The following is a 20,781-nucleotide window of genomic DNA, read 5'->3' as shown; positions in this document are numbered from 1 at the left end:
CTCTTCCAGCCTTAATGATTCTGTGATTCTATGACCTATGAAACATCCAACATATAAATGCTGCAAACATTGTGCTAGAATATCCGTGCTTATGGTCCATCAGCCAAAAGCTCTGATTATTTTAAGTGACTAGTTTGTTTTGGTTTGGTTTGGTTTTAGTCACAGCACAAAACAGAGGCCGGGGCAAGGCTCCGTGCCGGTACCAGAGCTGCGGGGCGGGGCCTTGTCCAGGCGCGGGCCAATCGAGCAGCGCAGAGCCGCGGACCTGGAAGGCGATGGGGCAGCGGGGCTGTCACTCAGCCAGAGTCCCGGGGTGGAGGGGGCGGGATCAGCTGGGGGACTGCCTCACGCGCGCATGCGCAGCCGCCGCCCGGCAGCGTTGCTCTGAGGTGTGCAGCAGTTGGGCTGCGCGCGCCCGGCCGTTGGGCTGAGGTAACGGCACGGGGCGGTGGCTGAGGGGACGGAACTTCCCCCTTCTCTCCCCACCCCGGCTCGGGCGCTTCTCCGGGTTTAGTGAGTCTCTGCATGCAGCCCGGGGCCGCCGCCCCTGAGGGGCAATGAGCGGGCACGCAGAGGTATGGCCGGCCTCCTTCTCATCTTCCTTCGCTCCGGCGCCGGGAAGTCCTCGGCCGGTGGCGGTGGGTCTGGTTTGTGGCCCTTTGAAAGGAGGGGAGAAAGCTTTGCCAGCGGTTGAGCTGTCTGTAGTGCAAGAGCTCTGAGGTAGTGCAGCAGTTTGGGGATTTGTCGTCGTTTTTTCAAGCTGCCTTCCCTTAACCGCACGGTGTTGGCTTGAGAAGAAACTCAGAGCAATTCCTGGCAAGATTTGGTTCATAGTTTTAAGTTCAGCAGATATTTACAGGAGAGGAAGTATTTCAGACAACACTGTGTTTGCTACGTGGCATCTTTGCATTCATGCAAGCATTGGAAAATGCATTTACATTTGCACTGGAGGCCAAAATTTTATTTATTTTTACTTATTGCTGACTTCGAAGGAAACCAAAAAAGTTGTTTGCTGTCCTCTGTAGTAGGCCAGCTAAGCACTTGTAAGGTCTAGTTTCAGCTCTGTAGGCACAGCCTTACCATGTATTGTTGGAAAAGTCACCTAGTCTGCACATGCCTGAATTCCCCATGGGGGTGGTGGTATTTTCATACTCCAAGGAGGCAATGTAATTTCATTAGGAAGGTTGCAGAGCGCTCATTGTGATTTAACAGCTGTGGCTGAAGGCATAGCAACAACTTATTTTGGTTTATGTTCCTATTTTACATTTAGAAATTGAAGGCTGTACAGTCCATGGCAACTGCATTTCCCTTCTTAAGAGCCTCATAAGCTCTGAGATCTGTGCTGCTACCTCTGCCTTTGTAGGTGAAATTTGAAGCATGGGTGGTGACCAGTCAAATTCTGCCTGACTCAGCATGTTCCTTGAGATGTGGTGGTGTGGAACAGACCCTGAGTTGTTTTCCTTTGCTTTCAAGAGCTTTAGCATATATGGTGGCACACACACACTCCAGACTCCTTTTATTCAGCTCAACATCAGCTGGCCTCATGTCTCATTCAGCTTGTCCAGCATGTCATGACTGGGGGCCTTCTGCCAATGTGATGCTGATTTTGTCTTGCATCTGTGCTGTCTCTGCTGTTCCTGGGGAAAATTCAGTAGGTATGCCACCACTCTGGTGAGCAGTTACTGACATGTAATTTGGAAACACTTGCTGGGATGTGTCATCGTGTTTTGTACTAATGTGGATTTGGCAGCTAGTCAAAGTGTAGTGTAAGTGCCTAGGTTCATCTTAGAACGTTGATTATAAAAATGTATTAAGTACTGTGATACTCATCACCAATTATTATTGAATACTTAATGAAAAAAATCACTCCTGTGTTATTTTCTTATAGTTGCCTGTAATATGTAAAACTAGCGTATTCAAAACTATTTTTCATAATACTCTTTCAGTCTTTTCCCTGTATAATCATTTGTATGTGGATACTACATCTACAGGATTAAACAGTTGCTGCTGGTGCAGAGTTCTCTTAGCCCTATATACCCTGCAGTTAAACAGTTAATCTCATTTATTTGTAGTTCTTCTTGTAGAAAAGTTAGCATTTCTTATTGTGAAAGACTTAATATTCAAATCAATTACGGCAGTTAGCTCTCAAATAGGCCTATAGAGAATGTAAGAAGCAGTTCACTTTGTGCCTTGAAGCATCATTTGAAGCTAGGGATGCTTCATTTTCTGATGGAGAAAATAAGGAGTGGTAAGGTAACTTGCTCATTATTGCATGGAAGATCTTTGAGCCAGAGGTAATTACTCACTTAGTACTCTTAAACAAACGGAATAGAATGGGACTTGTAATTTTTTTTTCCCTCATCATAATGTGCAGCCTGGAAAATTTTATCTTATTTTTTTTTTCTGTTTCATTTCTAGGTTCGAGTGAAAATACCTTTTGGGAACAAATACCTTGACGCCATCTTTTCTGTTCCAAAGAAGAAGTTAAGATACGGAGTGATTCTTACCCATGGAGCCGGAGGAGATATGAATTTCCCTCACTTAGTTTCTTTGGCAACCTATCTTGCATCCTATGGAATTCTGTGCCTGCGGTTTACTTGTAAAGGCCTTAACATTGCTTATAGGACTAAAGCTTACAAAGCAGTTGTGGTAAGAAGAGACCAAATTTTGCCAAAGCTTATATCCATGGATGTGCAGGATTTAACATATGTATTTATCTTCTATCTGCTTCTGGATTTCCTATATTACCAGCAGAGATTAGTCAAGCAGTAATGAGAAAATTAGAAGTGATGGTTAGCTAAATGGAGTGGTGTCTGTACGCAAAAAGAGCAGGAACAATTCTTCTGTTGGCAATAGCTAGAACAGTTGCAGTAAATGGGTCGCCCTGAATTCAGGGAGAGAAAGAAAAGCTTGAGAAAAGGATTTGAAGAGAGCATGGATGTTCTGTCGGGAAATTTATAGCTGGGAAAAGTGAAATAATTCAGTTGGGGTGGAAATGAGAGGTTGGTGTTCTGGGAAGGCTTGGTGAGGAGAAGGGGAATAAGGGATATGGCTTCGGGAGGGGTTTTCAGAGGAAGGAAGCTGAATTGTGCTGAATGTCAAATTTTGGGGCCAAGAGAACAAGACCTTAGGGAGAGTGTAGGGGACTGGGATGCAGGAAGATCTGAGGCAAAAGAGATTGGGTGTAGTATAGGAGAGCCTTAGAACATAGAAATAGGCTTTGATTTCAGAATCACTTGGTTTTATGCTCGTGTTTATCTATTTCTGCTGCTACAGTATTTAAGATGTTCCTCTATACCTAGATTTTGTTAAAATGAACAATGTTTCGCTATAGTAATATCCGCTTAGTCTCTTTTTGTTCTGGAACACACAGGAAGGAATGGAAATGGAAAAGGTGGCTTGAGCACTTTGCATCAGGCTGAGGTCTTAAGGGAATTCATATGCACGATACTGTGGTTTTATTATATGCATGTTACTTTTAAGTCAGGCTTTGGTAACTTCAATGTGGGTCTGTTTTCCATTCTTTTCTGAAGAAACACAGTGTTGTCAGTGAGCTTACATTAATGTGCTGCTGTGTAAAGGTGATTTAAAGGCCTCTATTAAGACAGCATCTAATTAGTTACCTCCTAAAACTGAAGAAGTTGTTGCTTAATTTTTTCTGTTCTGTCAGACATAACTGGCTGTGTCTTAAAGTTTTTTTGTTGGAAATACGTGACCTCAAATCTCAGTGAAAGATATTTGTACTAACTTAATCGGTATTTTGATGGGCTGAGTGTGTGCATGATCTGTTACTATAACTAAGTTGATACACAGTAATCACTTAACATTTTAATAAATTGATGGTGTGTCTGAAATTTTAGATGTGCTGAGAACTAATATGAAATTGTTTCTTTATTACATTTTTGCTGCAAAATATGATGAGCTGATTTGTGTGGGGAAAAAAAAGTAACTCTTATATGTGCTCTTTGTTTAATCTGCAGTGCTGTAAGAGCTTCCCATTTTGTGATTAGCAGACAAAAAAAAATCCTCAGCCTCTCAGCTGTCACAATTCTGACTTGCAACGTTTCTCTCTTTTCTTATTTCTTTAGGAATACTTAAAGCTTTCTGGTGATTATAAACTTTCAGGTGTCTTCCTTGCAGGTACTGTTTCTATTATTTATAGTTTTCTCTCTTACTCTGGCTATAATGATAACAATCTGCAATTGCTCCATTTTTTGAAGTCTGTCCTGCTTTAGTAAGAAGTGAAAGACTGGATGTGGCTGACAGGTTTCAGTTGGTGGTACACACTAAAAGCTCACTGTCCTGTGTGGAAACAAGCTGAAAAAATCACACTGGTCATTACTGCTTCGTGAGAGCATTTCAGCTATAGGCTAGGAGGGTCTTCTTTCCAGAGTGTTGAATGGTCTCTAATCTTCATAAATTGACTAGAAGCCCACGGATTGCAATGAGAACGTGGGTGCCAAGCTTGTTTACAGATCTGCATTTGAGTGTCCCAACCTGGAGCTGAATCCTACAAGCTGTGTAGCTGGGGGATGAGCCAGGTGGGCGTATAGCTCAGCTCTGCTTCTTGGATCGCAAGTCAGAATAACTGGCCTGGCATGTTCACAGAATTATTTTGGAAGCATCTGGATCTATTTGTTGTCCTATTGGTGCTGTAGATCCTTTAGAAGGATGAAGGAAAGAGCAATAGACCATGTTTTGGGTCTGACTTTGGGAGAAGTTGCTTGGCTTGTGACAGGGCACAAGTTCTCTGATAGTCCTTTTGTACTTTTTAACTAAAAGTCTTGAATTCTGGTTTCTGGCAAATAGCCATTTTGCCTAAGCAGGTTTTGGTACATAAGCCTAGTGGCAGATAGAAAATCAGTTACATTGTGTGAAAAGGGAAATGGATGGGGGTAACTAAGAACAACTTGATACTGGAAACTTAAAATGTTGTCCCACTAAGCGAAACCAGATCTGCCCTGAGGCAAGTTAATCCCCCTGGAATCAACTACTTCTAACACTCAATTATAGAGTATTGACAGCTCATATGCTGCTTCTTTGAGGAGGCGTTTTGATATCCCCTCACTGTTACTAACCAACCTCATGCTGCATGTTCACTCTATTTTTATTTTTTTCCCCTTCTACTTTTAAGCCGAAATTTGACATGTACATAAACACTTGCTGGATTTGTTTGGGGAGCAAGGAGCTTAAAATGTAGTTTTTTACTATGAGCAGATTAAGGCTGCATGAAAGAACAGATACAAGTTAATTGCATTGTTTCAAATTGTAAAGGTCTGTTCGGAATTGCAGGGATCTGTAGTGCAGGACCTGTCCTCTTTCCCCCTCCCTCAACCCCCCCAATAGGATGAGCTCTTGGTCCTTCCAGTGTTGCAAAGGATCCTTGTCAGTTTCTCTTTTTTCTTTTTCTTTTTTTAACTGGGTATTTTGAAACATACCATAACCATACAATTATCTTAGTAGAAAAATGTTAAAATTATAATTCATAATTTTCATGGAGTGGATAAGTAAAAGTATACCTAGCATTTTGTACTACTTGTACCCTTAAAAACAAGCCATATGAACGTATTTAGGAGTTGAGCACACTAAGAATGCAGGTGAGGTGATTGTGGATATACTTTTTTCCTTTATTTTAACATGGGAGAAAGGCCGTTCCATGGGCTCACGAGCTGCTGTCTCAGTGATACGTCAGCTCAGCCAAGATGATGATGATGATGGCTTCATTCAAGGTCTAGTGTGTTTATCTTACCCGCTGCATCGACCGAAACTGCAGTCCAAGCTCCGGGATGAAGATTTATTATTTATCAGGTGTCCGGTGCTGTTTGTCTCGGGATCAGCAGATGAGATGTGTGAAAAAGTGAGTATCTTTGTAAATCCTTCCGTCAAAGGGCAGCATGGAGGAGTAGGAATGAGTCTGAGTGGTGTTTGTACCGATATCCACAGCAGTGACTTTGATTAACAGCCTTCTCTAAATATGAATGTAAATATAAATATGAATATAAATCTTCTGAAGGAAGACTTGGGTAGGAAACTTCATCAGATTTAGGGAAACCTGAGTTGATTTCTTTTGCTTTTTCACATGCCTGGAGCCTGTTTGATCATCTGCTTTAGGAAACTTGTCTTTTGGCAAATAAATAATCCAGATTTTAATGTATTTTTTTCTCTTTTTTTGATAGGATACATTTTACAAATTAAGTGGCATGTAGAAGGAGCAAGTTATTTGTTGTTCTGTTTTCACCAGCTCAAGTTAGAAAACCTAAGCACTGCTATGCTACTAGTCCACATTTGTCAAATTTTCATGACATTCTTCTAGCAAAGCAGTTCTACCCAGAAGTTAAACTTTTTGTGATAGCAGCATTTTTGTTGACGTGAAGAACAGGTGTGCAGTGATCAGAATATGTTTTTCTACTTTTTCTTGCAAAGCAGTTATCTGTTGTTCTTGAACAGTTTGGCTTCAGTTTGGGATGGTGTGCAACTACAATTTTCCATGCTTGGACAGTTTCTAAGGAGTCAGAACACTTTCACGAGGAGTTGTCACTGAAATTAGTGTGGTTAGCAACCAGCAAATACTTGGAGTGCCCTCCTAATGGGGGAAAATCTTTAAGCCCTTCTGAGCTGGTTACATTTCTGAGACAGCTGAACAGAGAGCTAGTTTCCGAGGGGTTGTGCTGATACTCCAGCACTGTAAACACATCTGAGTTAAATTCTGCCATTTCATTGCTGTACAGTAGGCAGTACTCCTCTGACAGTAGGAGCACGTTCCGTCTTTGTGTGGGGAAGGAGCCTTCACAAGGTTGTGAAGTTCTACATTTCTACTGTCAGTGTTTGAGTGAGTGACTGACAATAAAGGGTAGCCTTTGAGCAAATCCTGTTACTGAATATAGAATCATCACGTCTTTTCTGTCACTGTCTTTTTAATGTAAGTGCCAATCCATTTTGTTTTTAAAAGCTTCCTATTATGTGTTGCATAGGCAAAGTGAGAGTGTGTGTTCTACAACTTGTAGCAGCTAATTCTCTAACTTTCATACTCTTATTTTCCCTGTAGCAATTGTTAGAAGGTGTGGCAAGCAAAATGAAAGCCCCTAAAAAAATCCATTGGATTGATAAAGCAAACCATGGGATGGCTGTTAAAGGACGAGGAGAAGATGATGTCATGGAAGAAATAAACACACAAGTTTTTTCCTGGCTTAGAGAGAACATCGAACTGGAGCACAAATGACTTGCAGTGGTTAAGTAGTATCTTCAATCAGCTTTTTCCTAAATGCAACAAATCAGTTTGAGACGTGTGTTTTTGAAAACAAGTATTTTAGAAGTCTAAGGGTAAATGTAAATAAAACTTTTTTTTTTTTTGTGAATGGACAAAAATATGCAATACAATAAGAAACATTTGAAAAGAAAGATGGGAAACATCAAATATTCAGTGTCTGGACAGCATTGTTTTTAGTATTTCCATGCAAAAACTATATGCAACACTTAATGCTCTGCATTACCAAGTAAATGGTTTTTGACTTGGTTTTTTTCAGTATATTACTTCAAATATTATTTGGACACCAAATCTTCAGATGCATTTTTATTTCTGAGTCTATTACTGATGCTATTCTTGTTTGAACTTAAAACCTACTGATCTGTAGTATTCTGTGCGCATATCCCCCAAGGCTGGACAGTGAGGGTTTTACTGCTGGTACCTTGGTGCCCTATTGGGGCATTCTGCTGTGCTACATGAACTGTGATGGGAGTAGATTGGATAAGATTGGACCAGATGACCTTGAAGGTCTCCGCCAACCTTAATGATTCTATGATTCTAAATACTTCATAGGTGCCTGCAGGTGTTGTCTTCCCCATTATAGGCTGTTTGACCTGTGGGTATAACTAGGTTGTAGCAAAGGGCTAACTGCCTTCAGCCAATGATCAGCACGTATCGGCTGAGTGATGACCTGAGTTGAAATGGCTGGTTGGTCCTGAGACAAACACCTTGACATTGTCTTCTGAGACACTGGGATCATCTCTGCTGCCAAGAGTTCCCTACAGCCTCCTCTGGTTGTTCTGCATCGTTATGGCTTGCAGCTTGCTGCTGCTGCGCAATCAGTTCCCTATTCTAGTCTGGAGGTGGTTCTTGGGAGTGACTGCTGTGTGCGGCAGCGCAGAGCTGCTTAAATGCACAGAGTCAGCTGTGGTGAGCTCGGAGGATTTCTCTGAGGATTTGGTCAGGTGATTGCATCTGCTAGCTTTGTTCTGGTGCTGTAGTGTAAAAGGTCAGGTGATTACTGTAAAAAAAAAAAAAATTATTCACGAGTAGGTTATTGTAATTAAATTACACCGCTTTTCAAGTGATCGAACAAACTATACTTTAGTCTTGCTTTTACCATAGCAAAAATAATCAATAGGCAGATGAAAGTTAAAAATCGGATATAATATTGTCTTTCCTTACAAGGTGCCTCAAGAATGTTTATCACTTATCAGTAATGTTGTTTAATATGCATGGGACGCATCTAGATGCTCACAGCCAATTTCAAAAGGCATGTAAAGAAAATAGCCACACAGGTTTAAAGTTGACTGTTTTACAGAGAAAAGAAATCCTCACTTTAGACTGGGGAGGTGTGTTCAGACTTTAGAAGGTGATGAATTTAGACTCAACTTTACATCCACCAGTGTAGCATTTTGTGATGATGTTGATATGTTCAGAAAGTAGCAGCTGAGTTACTTAATACCAGTGGAAAATAGGTATTTTAAGAGCAGAATCAAGTTGTAAAAGAATGATTGCTTTATTTTCAATAGTCACTGCTCAGTGCCACTTTATTTTTTTAATATTTCCGAAGGGACTGAGTTTCACAGACAAAGCATCTGTGAAAAATCAGTTTTTATCTAAGATAAGTGTCCAATAGAATCGCGTTTTTCCTTCAGCTTAAAGAATACAAACCCCACATCATTGTCTTTGAGAATATTGACTGTCTCAGAAGGAACAAAATTATGGTCTGAGAATGATTGCTTTTGACAGGCATGCTGGGGAGCAGGTTTATAATTCTTATCTGGCCGTTTTTGCAGAACATGCTAGACTCAGTATCCCAAGCATCTTGTGTGCGTAAGAAGTATCTGCATTTGAGAAGTATCTCAGGACAGTAACAAATAACTGATAGAAACATGTTTTTTATTTAAAAAAAGTTATAAAATGTGTGTTGAACAAGGCTCTGTGACTGCTCCGTGATAAAAAGGAAACAGGCAATGGTTGGTTGTCTTCCATGTGTAGATCATGATAGAGTAAACTTCAAAATAACCGTCTAATTCAAGGTTTCCTTCTGTCCCGAAGAAGTGATTCTGAATGTAGGTAAATATTCAAAAAAATGATTTTATTTCTTTCTGTCAAAGTTCATCTTTGGTCTGTAATCAAGAAAGAAGAAACATTATTGAAAATTGAGTTTCCAATTAACTGAAAAGTCTAGTCCTGCAAACACACTAAGAAATGATTTTAAGCCACTAATAGTCTGGTGACAGAACGTGTGGTATCGAGCAATGGTTGTTCCAATTTGGTTGAGTACAAACTGCAGACATTCAGCACTTTACATGTAACACCATATATATTGTACCTTTTTTCTGTGGCAAGTACACGGAAAGAGGTCATCATCAGGCTGCTGCACTTTCTCCATGCCATCTCTGATTTTTGGCTCGCTCACTTGCAAACTGGCATATTCCTTGTTTTAAAAAAGGAAGGTGGTGTTAATTCATAAACTCATTATGTTGTAAATACTGCAACAGCTCAGTTGAATAATTCTGTAAGAACTCTGGGGCTACACAGTCTGCTACTCGGTCCATGCTGTGCCATTTAAGGGTAAGCAGATACCCAACTGTTGACAGGAGCCCCTTCGGGTGCCTCACTGGAGTTTCGATATCCTGGTGCTAATGCAGAGATATTTTCAGCTGTGGTTCACAGGGTGTGTGTCTGATGGGGAGTTCTTTGATCATTGTGAGCAACGTATTCTTGCAGATTAAGTTAAGATCTATGGGATCTGATCGCTTCTCTCAAACCGCCCTCAGAGTCTTAAGGGGTTTCACAGGAAACAACAGCAACAGCATGTGGTGTTTATAAACCAACTGAATTTCCTAATTGCTGCCACTTGCTTTCCAGCTTCAAGTGCTGGATTGGCCAATTTCCAGCAGCTGTGTTGCCCTGAATTCTCTCTATGGGATTTCTATTTCTGTGGGAGTAGAAGTTAAAAATACACTAACCTGGAAAAGTTTGAAGTAGTAACAAAAAATGTGATCTCCCATGAGATTGTTTCTTGCAAATTCTTGTCCAGATTTTGCAATATTTTTGGCCTGTCAAAGAAAAAATTTTTTTTTTAATTCTCTAAAAATGGTAGCTATTTCAGGATGCTACTATTGATTCTAGAGAGTTGATAGTTTAGGATAATTCATCATTTATTTTTATCTAGTGTTTACATGCCCCCACACTGAATTGTCCATAAAACAGTAACATAAATCTCTTACTGATACATGGAAGGGATTAGGAATTTAAGCATTACTAACTGTAAAAGTAAGGCATTCTTATGAAAATAGTCTCCAAAATTCCTATTAATTTCCAAGCAAAGGGCAGCATTATGTACTCTTAAAAACTGCTTCTATTTATGAAGTTGATGATGCTCATTCTGAAGTCTTTCCAGAAGGAAACAACAGATTTTATTTTAAAGAAACGTACTTTTTGCTCCCTTATTTTTCAAGAAACATTGCCAAATGTGTATTTACCTCTTCATCGTGCTCTTTGGCCCACTGTAGTTTTTCTAGTAGATCGCTCAGGTCACTTTTAAATGGAATATAGTGTTTCCACGGCTGCAGCTCATTATAAAAATGCTCATAGTAGATGGAGTCTTGCTTTAGCACGACGCTGTTTCCTGCTAGTAGATAAGGCAATCTATATGCTGCCACTGTGCCATCAATGTTAATTTGATATTTATACTGGGGAAGAAAATGACCAGAGGTTATTAACAAACAAGACCTAAGTAGCCTGGTTAGCTCCTGTTATTCTGAGGGCACCGGTATTACTGACTTGCCGATACTGAGAAATGTCGGATTGGCTAGGCAAGCATCAATTTTTAAGTAGCTTTTGTTATTTAGTTTGGAATTCATCACAGTGCAGGGTACACAGATGCCCTCTTCATCAATTAAGTTCTCTGGAAATTCTTAGACGCTCATCCTGGGATGTGAGGGTTGATGTGCCACTTCATCCACTGATTTCCCACTATGTTAGTTATGTTAGTAGTCCTGATCACTGAACCAGGAAAAAGAAATAAAAAGGAACTTGGAGTTACTAGATTACACCAGGTTCTGCAGAACCTTTAGATGTAAATCAGACATCATTATTCTCAATCTAAGAGCTACACAGCAGTTAGTCCCAGCGGAGAGAAGCATGCGACTCGTGCTTGTCGTTGCTGTGCTGGAAAACCAAAATCACTTCATTATAAATAATATATACAAAGTTATTTGATAATGGAAAACACTGAGAACCTATTTCTACAAAATATAAATGACTAGTGGCTTACCTTAAAAAAATCAAAAAATGAAATGTGCTTAACAATGGGGCCATAGAGGCTTTCATCATGTTTAAAAAAAAAAAAGTTTGTGAAAGCAGCATCTATGATCTCTGGATATTTTCTACTGAGCTTTACAAGTTCAAGCCTCTCTTTGCGGCTGTCACGTCCTCTCCAGAACGCCGTGGTATTCTTGTCTTCCCATGATGGGCCAGTATTTGCTTGAACTGACATCATATCCAGACTAACCCTGCAGGAAAAGAAAGTGATTTAATTGTGACGCCCACTGGATTTCTTTTACATGTGATTTGGATTTATTTAAGTGCAGTTACTTGAAATAATTTACAGTACTAATAGGAAAATATCAAAGATGAAGGTGAGTTATGATTATACCTGTTTTGTATGTATTGTATCAGTATTTTTACAATGATAAAAAGAGATAGGGAATGTCAAATCCACAGACCTGTGGCAAGACAGCATTGTGTGTGTAAAGAGGATCTGTCAGTTGTCGTGTAAAAAGCAGCTAAAAGTGGATATGGTTGCCATGGGTGATGCAGGGTAAAGGAATAATTGATAATGGTGATGAGGCAGCCATGAATAGTCCAAAGCAAGGCTGGAATGTAAGTGGCTTAACAGAGCATAATTTACTTCCTCAAAAACCTGCTATATTAAAGCAAGTAACTGTGGGTAAGAGGAGCACATTTAGGAAACGTCTTGATAATAAAGGCTAGAAACATGAACATAATGCAGTGAAATGATATATGGGTTCGAAATGAGTAATGAAGATATCTTAGAAGCTGAATTAGTGGTGTTCCCAGACAGCAGCAGGGCTGTTACCAAGGCCAGGTACCAGTAATCAAAGTGGGAGATGGTAGCTCCTCAGCTGAGCACTCTGGCTCCAAAGGCCTTTAAATGTTCTAGGAAACTCGGGAAGAGAGAGTCCTGGCCAGCTGTCAACACGTTCATAGGGATGAAGCAAAGCACAAACAAAACACCTACCCTTGTAGCATTCACTCCATGTGCTGTTTTCAGTGACCTGACTGCACTTAGATAAATTTTGATTTTTTAAATAAAACGGTGGAGTATGTTTTCATACATGTAACATAGATGTTACAGGATGTACAAATCGGTTCATGCTAAAATACCAATTACATAATTACTGCCTACCTATAGTGTGCCAATGTCTCAATGAATAAATAAAAGTTAATGTACTGATAACATAAGTACCTTTTTGGAAGAACACTTACTATGGACTCTGTGAAAAAAATAAGAGATCTCTTACCGTCCCATAGTCTCCAGAACCGAGTCTGTTAAGTCATATGTTGGCATGACGATGTCTTTTGACTCACTGGACCCACACCATGAGAAGATAGGGTGCAGGTTCTGTGGAGGTTTCTTTTTTTCCAGAGGCCAGTCCCCCAAGTTAACAAAGAATTCTACATCTGGCATTTTCACCTGAACAGAAACAAAGGAGGCACAAATGCATTTCAATATGAAGCAGCATTCTTTTGGTGGAAACTTGCAATTTGAGAAAATGTCACTAAGAGAAAAAAAAATAGCCTGTTCTGTAGTAATACTCAATGTACCTGTAATACGTAAAGTTAGAAACACGTTAAAAATACTCTTACTCTGTAAGATTATTTATTTATTTATAAGAATGTCACAAAATCACCTAGGAGGTCTCGCTCCCAGCTTGTTATACTTTAGATGACTGGCCATACAGTCCTTGTTCCAGGCTAGCACTGGGCCCTAAGTAAGCAACTGTCTAATTCCAAGGTAAGTTGGACCACCTTGTTGACTGTATGGAAAATTACCTTCTCTGAAGAAAGAACGCTTCTGAATATGTTAATAGTTCTCAAAATATGCATATACATGTAAAAATATTTAAAGCCTATTGCTGAGTCCCCACCATATATAAGCATTTCTTCTCTCAAACCCCCTTACTCTTCAAATCTGAATGGTTGGTCAGTCTAACATTTCAGGATTCTTCTGTGGCCCAAAGAGATTTTCATTAAGTTTCTAATTTAATTTATGGACAAAGATAGACATTAATCATTTGCTGAAAATCAAAACACTCTCCTAAATGGTTGAAGTTATTTTTCTCTAACCTGATGATTTAGGAAAACTTGTGGCAGAGACATCCAGAAATTCTGAAGAGACCCAGAGCAGCACTTTTTGTTTTCAGTATACACACTGACAGAGAAGGTTTCATTGTGTGCCTTCCTTTTCAAAGGGGGTTTGGCTACACCTTCTGATCTTCAGCACTTAACTTTATTAGTAGAGTGCCATCTAATGGTTATAATGGACATAGGAAAGCTATACATTGTATTTTATCTACATACGCAGTGACAGCCAACCCAACAGATCTATTGTCCCTCATTGACACTATCTAACAGAAATTCCTGTGAGGATTCTTAATGAGGATGAGGCTAATTGTGTTTTCTAAAACTGCAAACGGATTCTGCCTTTGTAACTAGCAGATCTAACACTTAATCTAAATCCCTCTGATAGAATTTATTCCATTATTTCTCGTCCAATGCTGCTGAGAGAGAAAGGCTTACTTCCAACTTCCATAAAGCAACCTTTAATATAACTGAAGCTACATTTATGTCTTCCCTTAGACTCCGTTACACGAAATAACCCCCACTTATATGACTGCCTGGCCCCTCTTACCATTTTCCCATAAAATGTCAATAATTGAACAATCCTTTTTGAAGCACGATGCCTAAAGCTAGACACAGTAGCATAACTGAGCCATTACTGATCCTGGGTATAGTGGAAAAGTTACTTCACTTTTCTTTCATGTGTTTATTCTGTTAACGCTTTTTTTTTTCCAACAGCATGCCACCATTGACTCATTTTAAATTTGTGATGCTATAAGCTTTGTCTTTTTACGGTAAAAAATAGATATTGCCTAATTTGGGTATCTTAGTATTTCTGCTGCTACTCTCTTTACATAATAATCACAATTCTGTGTGCTGAAACTTCAGCTCTGCTATATTCTGTCACTATATGCATAATGTCTTTTTTTTTTTTTTCCCAGCGGTCCTTTAGAAGTCTGTGCAGTGCTTTTTGCTTGTACATCCAGACAGTTCCCTCAAAAGCTACCTGTTGGGCTTCTGGTGCTTTCTCAACCCTTTGCATCTTGTTTTCAACATACGGAATTTAATGAAGAAAGATATAAATTCCCCATTTTTTTTCAGCAGAGAGAATTGCCTATTAGGTACTACAGGATGATTTATTTAGCCTTCAGAAAAAAAAATAATAAACACACTGTCCAACTCTATCAAGCTCTCCTACAAAGGCCTGGTAAACAATGACACTCCATACATGCATCAGATAGCATTCCAGAACATCCCAACTTTGAACAAGAAAAATCCACCTCATCTTTCTGTTACGAATGAAAGAACAAGAACAACTTTTTAACAGAAATAGCAACAAATACACTGAGGCATATTTGTTAAGCCCAGGCTTCTATAAATTAGGACATACAGAATAAATGACTACACAGATGTACTCACTTTTCTTGTCAAAGAAAGAAGTATAGCGTCCATGAAAATTCTGAAGCCAACGTGTTCCCCATACGTCTTTATATAAACCTGAAAATAACCCAAATAGTTTAGTGGTCTGGTGTTTTCATAACAGAGAACGGCTGGCACAATTTCGAGTTTTTAAATAACTCAGTAACTAGTCAGATTGTACGGCTTTATCTATAGATTTATGAATCAGTTGGGAAGCTTTAGAAATCTCTCATTCATGATAGGAAAGGGGTGGGGGGAGACAAGCTTTGCTTGCATTTGTAGACATTTTAGATCTGTCTCATGGAAACAGAAATTGTTTGCCTCTTTCTATTGTGTTCCATTGTTCTCATTTCCATATGAAACTCTACTGAAGTCACTACAGTTTTATTGCAGAGAATTATTGCTCTGATCTCAGTGGAGCTAAGTGGTATTTCTTCACCTCGGCCTTAGGCACAATGTAGTTCCACTGATGCATGTCACAATTAGAAGATCGTGACACTCCACAGCAGTACTACTCTGAGAACAGAAAACTGAGCAAGCATTTAGGAGGCTGGATTCTGTTCCCAACACTCATATTGATTGCTTGGAAGGTAATGTGCCTTCACTGTGCTGCAATTGCTTCAGTTGTAACATGGATGAAAAGCAGTTTATAAAGCAAGACAGATATTACTGAGCTCATACACAAACTGCAAAGTATTCAATTTCAAGGACAGAAGCCAGCCAAAGAAGTTTCTCAAAGAACAGACAACAACAAGCCTCTCAGCTGGAATAGCCAAGAGGCCAAATTCTATCACTCGCTACCAAATCTCCATACGGACTTCAGATCAACCCATACTATACCTCGTTATCTTTGATGGTGTAATGACACAAACTCTGTCTTTGTCCAAACCTCTGTGGGATTTCTTTTGCAATCTTATCTGGATCAACAATGGGAAAATTTGCTAGGTCTCTTTGAATCTGTGGAATGACCTGAGGGCAGTTCATCTCTTCCAGCCATGCGCTCCTCTCCTCCTGAGGGCAGTCACAGTTTTCATGGTAAACCGGTCCTATGAGGAATGCAATCATTATTACATGAGTCACACTATCAAGCCACTGAGATCAGAAAAGAGGGTCAAGCACTGAGCATTCACTGTCTAGGGCCAAAACTCCAGCAACTCTTACCAGACAAGGGTTTTTTTGGTGGTGGTATTTTTTTTTTTTTTGAGTCCAATGGCATCACACCAAGCTACATCAGCTTCTGTGCAAACCCTTTGCATGTACTCGCTTGGCATTAGCTTCATAGCACTTAACTCCTTTTTACTATATTGAATAGTATTGCAGGACACTTATAAATAGTCTGTTATTCCATGGGAGTTGAAGGTCCTCAGCATTTCCAGATAAGTACTGAGGTCCTGCAGAATCCTACGCTACTCCCTGAAAACACTGTAGGATATGCTTTCTGACAAAAAGCCACGATATGAGTTTTGTGCACAGTGCTGCTTCTTACCTTTTAAAATATATGGAGACTTTGCAACATGTTTATCTCTGGTTTTGACTTCTATCTTCAGACTTTTGTAGCTTGCATACATCCTGTATCTCACAATGAAGGAACCATCTTTCCTGTCCAATACTTGCACACCAACCCGAGTGAACTGTTCATCAGGAGCAGTGATCTTCACCTGGAATGTGTTTTCACCCGGTGATGAAGTGAACCTACCCAGAGAATAAGAGGGAGCTGAGTTAAAAAGTAAACACAAAAAAGTTCTCTTCATTTTATCCATTTGTTTAAAATGTAACAGATTTCCAGTGACTTCACTAAGCCATGCTAGGTCTTTATGAACACATCCTAATGTTCACAAGGCAGGCATGACATTCCCAAACAGAATTTTGTCAGGTTACCTAAAATGTCTCATGCTCTTAAAAGCACGAGGTATCAAGGCATTTCAACCCATATATCCACGAACACACCTTGGAAATTACTCGGTGTCCTATATGTTGAACAGTGTTTTAGAGTCTTTGCTTCGACTATTTGGGAGCAGAGCACCTTTAAAAATCAAGTGGGGCTTTTGGTTATTTACACTTGGAGCTCCCAAGTGTAGTGATGGGGAGGTAGAGAGCATGCAAATAACTGGGTGTTGGTGGATATATATATATATAAACAGCAACAACAACAAAGCATAACAAGCTTCAGCTGACAAGCTTAATAATAATGTTATTTTACATATATGGAAGCAAAGTATTTCCAGTTTACTTTGTTTCCCAGGTACTACTTAGGACAGTGAAAAATGAAGTTAAACTTCTAATCATTTTTGCAGTCCTTAATCTTTATGGTAGCTCATACAGAGGAGAAAAAAAAAAAGGTTATTACAAATGCTTGTGTTTTGGTAGGGAAAAAATATTATAGTAGGATCATTTAATTCAATGTATACTTGTCCAGTCATACTGGAGAGCTGTCAGAAAATACAGGAAATATTTACTGCCCAAGATAAGCTGAACTGGCAACTGCCAGACTTGCATGTGCCACAGTACATCTAATCCGGACAACCCGGTTGGAGCACTGCAAGCACATCCTAACTAGTTGTAAGGTCAGGATTTCTTTCCTGTAGAAAACCGCAGAAGAGATGTTGAGAACCTTGTTGCACCCTAACACTGGGTTGAGATGTGGCTGAGGCATCTACCTGGACCTAGGAAGTGGGAAATGCTCCCTAACCCTGGAGAAATCACCACAGGATATGAATAATGGATAACATGGAGTCCATTCCTGTAAGGATACCTGAATAAAGCCACACAAACCTGCTTAGGGAAGAAATGAGAAGCCATGCTGATGAAATCAAAACCATGAGTTTCTTGTAAAAACTAAGTTTACCTATTTAATTCCTACAAAGTTTACCTAAAAGTCTACAGAGTACACCCTAAATGACTCTTGATCTGGCGCCTACCTGTTTGAAATGCTGATATTCCTGACAGCAGAAACAAGCGGGATGCCCAAACAGATATATTATAAATTAAATAAAGTTACTGTTAAGTACTTGACAAAGCAGAAGAAATCATACACTGTTGATTAGACCAATACATGCTTTACTGTTTGTCGTTTCTGGATTCTTCATTTTCTTCTCTCATCCCATTGCACAGTATTTGATACCCCTAAAGAGACTAACTGGCTTCTCCTAAGTGATGTACAAGAAAAGCCACACAGGGAGCCTTCAGCACCAGCAATTTCCCTTTCTACAAGAAACTCCGAGTAAGTTGCTTGCTGAAAGGTGGAGGTAGTTCAGCAAATCCTAAAGAACCTGCCTAACTGGAGGCAAGCCCACACCCCCACGTCTGTTCTGGGGGGCAAACCCTGGCGAAGGGCAAGCAGAAAGCTCCGTTTCCCTCAGAGCAACTCACGTCATCCTCCCTACCGGGAGCGGGGAGGCGGGCATCGCACGGAGACCAAGACCACCACCTTTCACCGTCCCCTCGCCCTGCGAAGTGCGGGAGGGGGCCGCCGCCGTCCTTACCTGCGGCCCTGCGCGTCCAGGGCCTGCACGTAGAAGTAGCGGGCGGGCAGGACGGCGGCCGCCCGCAGCCCGGGCCCCCACACGGCGCTGCGCTCCGCGCTCACCCGGCCCCCGCCGCCCGCCGCGCCGCCCGCCGCGGCGACCCCCAGCGCGAAGCCGAGCAGCCACAGGCTACGCATTGACGGCGCCTCCCCCCGCGGGGGGACACCGCCGGGCAGCCGCCGGAGGGACCGCCCGGCAAGGCGGCGGCGGCTCAGCCGCGACCGGGACAGAGCCGCCGAGACCTTCCTCGGCCCCTCACCGCGCCATCCCCGCAGCGACCGGGGTGAGCGGAGCGGAGCGGGCACCGGCGGCTGCCCGAGGGGCGGGCGGTGCCGCACTTCCCGCGGGCGCAGCGCTGCTGGGAGATGTAGTCCCCTCAGCCATGGCCGTTGGCGGCCGTTGGCCCAAAGCCCCTCAGCCCCCGAGACCACCTCAGTGGAAAGAAGCTCGGCAAAGCCGGCTTGGTCCATGTAGTTTTTGTGTTTTTTATGGAGCAGCCATGTCACGAGCTGAAGTCCCCTCAGTGCTTGGCGCAGTTTGTGTAACAGTGGTGTGAGAAATGAGTTTATGGTCAGGAAAATAAGTGTGTAAAATCGTCCCCACGCAAAGTCCTGTGACTGAGGTCATGGTCCTGAATTTCTCCAGAAGCGTCGCCATTTGGGATGCCACCTTCATCACCGCGATCCTGAGGGAGGCTCCGTGCCCACTATACAATCAGTCCCCCCTTCTGTACGTTCGGGTCTTCATCCATAAAACAGTCCAAGTCCCCAGACCTAGTGAGCAGATAAAAAGGGTTAAAAGATACAAGGTTTACTGAAGCAGCTCACACCATAAATATGCTGATTTTGCTCCTACTAACCATCCAGCGTTTCCATATTTTAGTATTCACTCCAGAAACTCTGGAATTTCTAGGTTATCAAGAAGCAAGCAAGACAAGGTAATTTAAGTTGGACAAATGGCAATTATGCATCTAGGTGTTTCTAGATATTTTTTTTTCGACAATGTTTGCTTTTTGCTATAAAGTTCTGCTTTTCTGAATGATTATATATATATATAAATCTGTTTTGTTGTTGTTTGTTTTTTAAAAGTGGGATGAAATTGTGAAAACTAGAGCGAATCACCTTTTCTGAGTGGGGATGTAACACACAGCGGAGGTGGAAAGAAATCCAGATTGAAGAGTTGTTTTTGCAGCTCTGTGCAAACCCCAGAGCCCCTCTTGCACCAGAAACCTTCAGGATTGGCTTCAAGGAAGTTCAAAGACCACCAAAGACCCTGAACTTCAGTAAAGAAATAGAAAATACTCTGGGTGGACGAGCTGGCGCACTACACAAGATGTGCATTGGTGGGATGGCACTGCAGAGCTGCGAGTGCTGGTGAGGCACCAAACGTCCAGGCATGGGACCTGTGTACGTCCAGCGTGGACAAGGACAGCCGTGCTAGGGAAAGTTCTCGGCAGCTGCCCTGTGCTTCATAACGCAGTAATGAGGCACAGGCAGTGCAGCAGGTGTGTCTGGAACAAATGAGATCCTGGTGGCTCCTGCACGACTGCTTGGGTTTCATCAGCATTGTGGGTGTAGTGTGTACTGCTTACCTGACTGCTAATTACATCCTCCTAGGACCTGGATCCACAGGTTTTCTAAGAGCTAAATGGAGAGGACTTGACATATTCCCCTCATCTGGTAGCATCAGGAGTTTTCTTATGAAAATTTCTTAAGAAACATTGAACAAGGAAGATCTGGATTTCCAAATTAGGAAGACAGCATGGAAAATACCAGAGTATTAAGCCTATCAATCACAGTTTTTTTTTTTTTTTTTAATTTTTTTTTAAGACTTGAAACGAGGCTTGAGGGACAGAGGTTTAAAAGGAACCCTCAGTTTCTTGAAACTGATCATGGCTATTACCAGACTGAAAGCAGTGCAACTCCTGTTGCACAGAAGAGCAAAGGCAGAAGGAGCATCAGACACTGACGCTGTTCTTAGATGTGTATGTACACATATCCAAATGCTTTTCTTTGTCATATAGCTATGGAAACCTTCTCAAAATTAAAGCTTCTTTGTGGGAGAACTTCAATTCCACGAGACACTTCCAATTTTCCTCTTTATTGTTTTTCTTTTGTTAAGGCAAATGATACAGAAACATTGAACATCATTATCAAGGAATCTTGAATTTTGAAGAGACTTTGCATTTTGAAATCCTGCAAATGTATTTATAAAAAG

General features: G+C 41.1%; 2 protein-coding genes across 9 annotated transcripts; one reads left to right on the top strand and one right to left on the bottom strand.

Annotated features, from left to right (window-relative positions):
- Window positions 1–339: 339 nt before the first annotated feature.
- TEX30 (testis expressed 30) lies at window positions 340–7,523 on the top strand. Of its 6 annotated transcripts, XM_040537740.1 has the most exons (6): window positions 343–575; window positions 1,364–1,651; window positions 2,419–2,649; window positions 4,089–4,140; window positions 5,649–5,857; window positions 7,046–7,523. In XM_040537740.1, exons 1-6 carry the CDS (start codon window positions 558–560, stop codon window positions 7,217–7,219), a joined length of 972 nt encoding a protein of 323 aa, XP_040393674.1. In that variant the 5' UTR covers window positions 343–557; the 3' UTR covers window positions 7,220–7,523. The 6 variants fall into 6 exon arrangements, with proteins under 6 accessions (XP_040393692.1, XP_040393674.1, XP_040393682.1 ...); XM_040537758.1 differs by lacking the exon at window positions 1,364–1,651 and having other exon boundaries at window positions 340–575; XM_040537748.1 differs by lacking the exon at window positions 1,364–1,651 and having other exon boundaries at window positions 347–638.
- Window positions 7,524–9,128: 1,605 nt separating this feature from the next.
- On the bottom strand, window positions 9,129–19,049 carry POGLUT2 (protein O-glucosyltransferase 2). 3 transcript variants are annotated; one of them, XM_040537642.1, is made up of 10 exons: window positions 18,523–19,049; window positions 16,527–16,732; window positions 15,881–16,086; window positions 15,041–15,118; window positions 12,802–12,974; window positions 11,532–11,769; window positions 10,738–10,947; window positions 10,222–10,311; window positions 9,582–9,686; window positions 9,129–9,375 (listed from the first exon to the last, which is right to left on the bottom strand). In XM_040537642.1, the coding sequence occupies exons 1-10, from the start codon at window positions 19,032–19,034 to the stop codon at window positions 9,358–9,360; spliced, it is 1,836 nt and encodes a 611-aa protein (XP_040393576.1). In that variant the 5' UTR covers window positions 19,035–19,049; the 3' UTR covers window positions 9,129–9,357. The 3 variants fall into 3 exon arrangements, with proteins under 3 accessions (XP_040393576.1, XP_040393594.1, XP_040393584.1); XM_040537660.1 differs by lacking the exon at window positions 18,523–19,049 and adding an exon at window positions 18,410–18,429; XM_040537650.1 differs by lacking the exon at window positions 10,222–10,311.
- Between the last annotated feature and the right edge of the window lie 1,732 nt (window positions 19,050–20,781).

The sequence above is a fragment of the Cygnus olor genome, chromosome 1 (genome assembly GCF_009769625.2).
Source record: "Cygnus olor isolate bCygOlo1 chromosome 1, bCygOlo1.pri.v2, whole genome shotgun sequence".
Classification (NCBI taxonomy): Eukaryota; Metazoa; Chordata; class Aves; order Anseriformes; family Anatidae; genus Cygnus; species Cygnus olor.
Note: the sequence above shows the minus strand (reverse complement) of the source record. Positions and strands in the feature narration are given on the sequence as shown.

Excerpts from the sequence above, each read along its gene's own strand:
- TEX30 (XM_040537740.1), top strand. Across the intron at positions 1,652-2,418 it reads CTGTTCCTGGGGAAAATTCA|GTTCGAGTGAAAATACCTTT; the intron begins GTAGGTATGCCA and ends TTTCATTTCTAG. Across the intron at positions 5,858-7,045 it reads CAGATGAGATGTGTGAAAAA|CAATTGTTAGAAGGTGTGGC; the intron begins GTGAGTATCTTT and ends TTTTCCCTGTAG.
- POGLUT2 (XM_040537642.1), bottom strand. The coding sequence starts at position 19,034 with ATGGACCAAGCCGGCTTTGCCGAGCTTCTTTCCACTGAGGTGGTCTCG. Across the intron at positions 15,119-15,880 it reads ACACCATCAAAGATAACGAG|GTTTATATAAAGACGTATGG; the intron begins GTATAGTATGGG and ends GGTTATTTTCAG. Across the intron at positions 9,687-10,221 it reads ACTACTTCAAACTTTTCCAG|GAATATGCCAGTTTGCAAGT; the intron begins GTTAGTGTATTT and ends TTTTAAAACAAG.